Raw genomic sequence first — 5,106 nt, forward strand, 5'->3', positions numbered from 1 at the left:
AAAAAAAAAAAAAAAAAAAAAAACAGCTAAAATGGGACGATATAAAAAACTTCTCTCAAAATTTAGGAATATATATTTTTTTTTTAACAGAGGGGGCACTTTTGTAACTTGTTTCATTTGCAACTACAAATAACCGAAGCACGGGAGTAAACCGCGGTGGGGCATAGGAGGCGGGGCCTTCCACACATGGGGGTATGTACCATCGCAGGGTTCTTTTAACTCTTCTGCTTGGCAGAAAAATGGTTGATGGTGCTGCGTGTGTACAGGGGTGGAACATTTCAAAATTGTCTACCTTTCTTTTGGAAGCAACACCCCCCTTACCATGTGACAGTCACACGAATTTAATTGTTGTACATTTTCCCACCATGTTTGGCATTCCCTTACATGTGATGGAGGGAACGCACTGAAACGGGAGATCGTCGTCATGTCCCACCTTTGCCTCCATTCGATGGATTTTCTTCCCCTCCTTCCCATTACACACATTTTTATTGGCAACCCCTTCCATTAGAGCAGCATATAATTTGTGAAGGAAAAGGTCGCGTTGGGACAACAGCAATGTGCATTGTTTGATAGCACACCTGAGGGGTGACACGAATTGGGCAGGGCGTACCTCCACTTAACCAGTTATAGTGTATCACCTTAATGTGTGTGCCGTCCTGATACAGTTAGCTTTTTTCCTCGTGTGTAACACATCGCATGTGCGATAAGACTTCTTTATATGTGCCGCTACTACGAAATTATTCCCCCCTAAGCAATTGAGCCACTCGGAGGGAAAAAGCACTTTTAAGGCACGTTGCCAGAGTGACAATAAGTTGAGTGTCGACGAAGGTAGCCACACACACACATACACAAAAAAAAAAACTACACAGAAAAAAAAAAAAATAAAAAAAAAAATCAGCACGGAGTAGCTAGCTTCCCGCCGCATGTTCCCCGCGTTGTGTGAACCACTTCAACTCACGCGTCGCCTGCGCTGAGCGCCTGCTCGTGTTCCTGCATGTCCCGCAAAATATCATTTTTCATCCGCACGAGCAGCTTGTACTCTTCAAAAAGGTCAGCCAACTGCGAAACGGTGAGACCGTTGAAATTGTCCTCCCCCTCGAAACGCAACGGTACAGCTTCTATTTTGTTAATAACATTAACACAAAGCTTCTTCTCATTTGAGAGTTTAATAAAGTTGGTGAGTTTCCCCGCGGCTTCCTGCAACTTCTTATTGCTCTCCTTAACTTCGTCCAGGTAAAACTGCTTCGCCTGGGAGACCTTTTCTTTGTATTCCTCCTCAGGCATGTTGAGGAAGGTAGACTTACCAAGTTCCTTAATGAACTCCACGCCACTGCAGAACTGAGTAAAGGAGTAGGCTTCCTCCGACACAAAGTGGTTTGGGTGCCGAAAGTTTTGAATGTACGCAATGTTCGAAATAAGTTCTGGTGGGTTGGTTTTGATAATGACGTATATGATCACGGGGAGTACTTCATCCGCGCAGGGCAGCAGCTCGTCGTCGTCCTGTTCAACTTCCGCAGCGTCCGCAGTGTGCGCAACGTGCCCTTCATCACCGTCACGGTGAGAATCCTGCCCGTCACTTTCCACCGTCGTCTCAACATTTTCCTCAACCGTGACGAGATCACCCCGCTGGCGCACTGCGTGTTTCTTCCCCCCGCGCTTGCGCCTCGAACTCTTCTTGGCCGCATAAACAGCTGCCGTGACGATGCGGCAACAGTTAAGCACCATGATCAGCTTATCGTTTGGGGCCCTCATCTTTTGTATTCGCATGAGTTCCGCCTGCGCCTGCTTTAGTCGTTCCAATTGAATGCCCTGTGTTATTTCCAAGTGCTTGAGTTCAACCCACTGCAGGCAATTTATTTTTGTGTATATTTTCTCGTCCTCGTCTTTGTCCTTAGGATCCATTCTATACACATGGGGGTGCAATTTCTGAAGAAGGAACTTTTCATACCCCTCAATGATTACATTTGCCTGGTACTTATTTACATTCTTATAAATGGCACAATGAAGAAGAATCGGTTGTGTCTCATTTATGAATTCATGAATTTTTTTTGCTGCGGCCTCTCTGCTAACATCCTTGGGGAACCTGTGAATGAACGTCCTGACCTGGTCAATTACACTTCTACATGAGGGATGCTTCAGGCTTTCGAGGAAGTTATTGTATAAAGTGTTTGGCTTTCTTCTGCTGCCGGAATTGGCTTCGTCCGCTTCGCCCTCTTCGTTCGCCTCTCCCACGTCTGCCGCGTCTCCCGTCTCTGCCGCTTGTCCCGCTTGTCCCGCTTCTTGTTCTGCCTGCTGCGCGTTGTCACGTTGCAGCGACGCTTGTCCATTGGACCCATCCTCTGGACTCCTTCCCGCATCTCCCCTCTTAATGAGCGAAATGAAAATGTCCTTAAATTTTTTTCCCCTCTGTGGAAAGGGGAACCTGATCCTCAGGCCGCTTTCCCCCCCGACCGGATTGTTCCCCACACCATTGCCGCATTCATCATTAAGAGGAGGAGGGTGTTGTTCCACCTCTTCTGTGTTGAGATTTTCTTCCTTCTTCCTCTCCTGCTCCACCACCCCCTCCCCTTTCGCTACCCTCTCTTCCCTTTTTATTACGTTCCTGTCGGGGGAGTACAGAGTATCATGCCTCTTCTTACCCAGCTCTGTCGTGGGGTGCTTTTCATTCGTGCTGACGTGGCCACTCAGAGCTACCCCCTTGCATTCAGCTTGGCTGGTTTCCTCCTCCGATGACCGGTCCGTCACCCCCTCGACGCGTTCCATTGGTTCCCCTCTTAAGGTTAACTGTGTGTATATGTTGGTGTGCTGCACCCCCTGCGCATTCACTTCGTTGTAGTAGTGTTGATTTGCGACAAGCCCACCTTCTTGTTCCTTTCTCCTTTGGCCCTCCTGCCCCACGTTTTGCGAGACAGGCTTTCCGCTGCCACTTCGTTGGTGAGATGTAGGGTCCGTGTGTGTCTCCCCCTCGCATGGCGATGACTCCCTGGGGGGCTGCTTCTTCCTTGAGGAGCTTCTCCGTTTGGTTAAACTTTTGTCTGATCGGTTCAATTGGATGTCCCACTCGAGGGGGTCCTTATGGCCCCTCTGGGTTGTAACTCCCGCAGACGCGTCCTCTGCATCCTCCGCGTCATTCGCTCCGACCCTGTTCTTATAATTGAGGTACTCTTTAATTTCTCGAAAGAATTTACTCTCCTCGCTGAGCGCCGTGGTGTCGAGCAGACGTCCCTCATCATCCGATGAGGACACCATCTCGTTGTTGCTATTCTTCTCCTTCTTCTTCTTCATGTTTGTTTTGACTTTTCCTCTCGTGTCGTTCAAGTCGTCACGGGGGACAGGTCGTCGTCCTTGCGTGCCCCTCGCATCATCACCACCCCTGCTACTGCTACTACTCATGATAAGACTAACTTGTGTGTTCGGCTTCCCCGACGGCTCCGACAGAGTGGTAGATACAGACCTCATTAATCGGTCCGTACCCCTAACACTCCTCCTCACGCTTTCTTTTTTTGAATTTGTTATTTTTTTCTCTTCCTCGTGGGGATGGTCCATCTGGTGGCTCCTCATTGAGCTTACCGACCCTCTCGCACTTCCGTTTTGGTGACTGCTCATGTTACTATCATGTAGAAGACTTCTACTCGAGGGAGTCTTCTTTACTTTATTTATATGCGCACTTGAAGAGCTCCTCCTCCCCCCCCCTTCCCTCGAGCCAACCTCCTTCACCTGCTTCTGTTTAATATGTAAGTAGCGACTCTCCCCGCTCGCTCTTACTGTGACACTAGAATGTTCCGTGCGCCCTCCATTCATATAATCATCGTGGCACATGTCCTGGTGGCTGAGCTGGCCCCAATCTCCACACCGGTCGACCTCGTGGGAAGTCTCCCCTCCGGAGATAAACTTGTAGTTATACAGGTTCGTCTTCCTTTTGAGGAGGAGGTCCTCTTCCAGCTGTTGCACCTCCCCATCGGGGTTATCAACAGGGTGGCTGTTACTCTCCCACAGGTCAAATGATGAATTCATATTCGCTTTCACTTGAGTTAGTCCTTGTCCCACGTCTTCACTTAACACATTCGTTCTGTGATCAACTCCTTTGTTAATCTGTTCTCCCTTCTGTTTCTCTTTTATTCTTCTTCCCCCCTGGGATGGCATGCTCTCATTCGAGTCGAACCAGAGGGCACTTCTCGCAGAGTGCACATCGGTGGAGCACCTCATGGAGGTAGCATCTGGTATAGAGGCGTCTCGTATAGAAGCGTGTCGTACGGAGGTGTGACGTACAGCGGCGTTACGCACCGAAGCGTGACGTGTCGTGTGATGGTCTTCCCCCCGCGGAAGGCTCTGCTTGCTGCTCCCTCTTACCAATTTGGCTTCACTTCCGGATAATACATTTCCTGTGCTACTCAACTGTGGCGCCTTCCTCCTCCCATGGGTACCTTCTAAATTGCTACAAAAAAAATCTTCTTCATTCATTTCGTCACCTCCTGTCATCTCAACAGGTAATCCTTCTCCCTGCACCCCCCACTCATCGTCCTCGCACAAATAACTCCTTGAATACATGGTTAAACCATTTGCTCTCTCACGCGTGGCATGTTTATAAAAAAAAGTACATGCCGCTAGCTCTCTTCTCCCTCGGCGGTTCTCCGGTTTGCTAAGCTGGGCAGGGATGACAAATCGGCCTCGCTTGCAACGTGTGTTACAAAAGTTTTTTTTTTTTTGTTCGTTTTTTTAAAGTCCGCTCGCTGGTGTCGTACCCCTTCCTACACGATTATGCTGCGCAACGACGTGCGTGAGGGAGTTATATGAACACACTCGCGACAGGCTACCAATGCTACACGCACAAGTGGGATAGAAGCGTTATATTAAAGAATCGGCTTCCCCACTCTATCCAGGAGACACTAATGAAGGAGCAGAGACGGAATGCGTGTATGCGTGGGGGGAAGTGCGGCCGAGTGTACTTTGGCTCATCAGCAGAGTAACGCAAACAACGAAAAAAACTAGCGACACGCGAGAGGGTAACGGCTGTACAAGCAAGGAACGAGTGGCCCCTCAGGTGCCTTTGGTGAATTGTACCGCCTGCCCACAGTTGGTTAACGAAAAAAAAAAAAAAAAAAAAAA

The 5,106-nt window shown here is 48.9% G+C and overlaps 1 protein-coding gene across 1 annotated transcript; it reads right to left on the reverse strand.

The window, feature by feature from the left end:
* Window positions 1-954: 954 nt before the first annotated feature.
* AK88_01220 (uncharacterized protein) lies at window positions 955-4,548 on the reverse strand (the record flags this gene model as incomplete). Its single annotated transcript, XM_012478856.1, has 1 exon — window positions 955-4,548. The coding sequence occupies one exon, from the start codon at window positions 4,546-4,548 to the stop codon at window positions 955-957; it is 3,594 nt and encodes a 1,197-aa protein (XP_012334279.1).
* Window positions 4,549-5,106: the final 558 nt, after the last annotated feature.

Source organism: Plasmodium fragile, assembly GCF_000956335.1.
Source record: "Plasmodium fragile strain nilgiri unplaced genomic scaffold supercont1.10, whole genome shotgun sequence".
Taxonomy (NCBI): domain Eukaryota; phylum Apicomplexa; class Aconoidasida; order Haemosporida; family Plasmodiidae; genus Plasmodium; species Plasmodium fragile.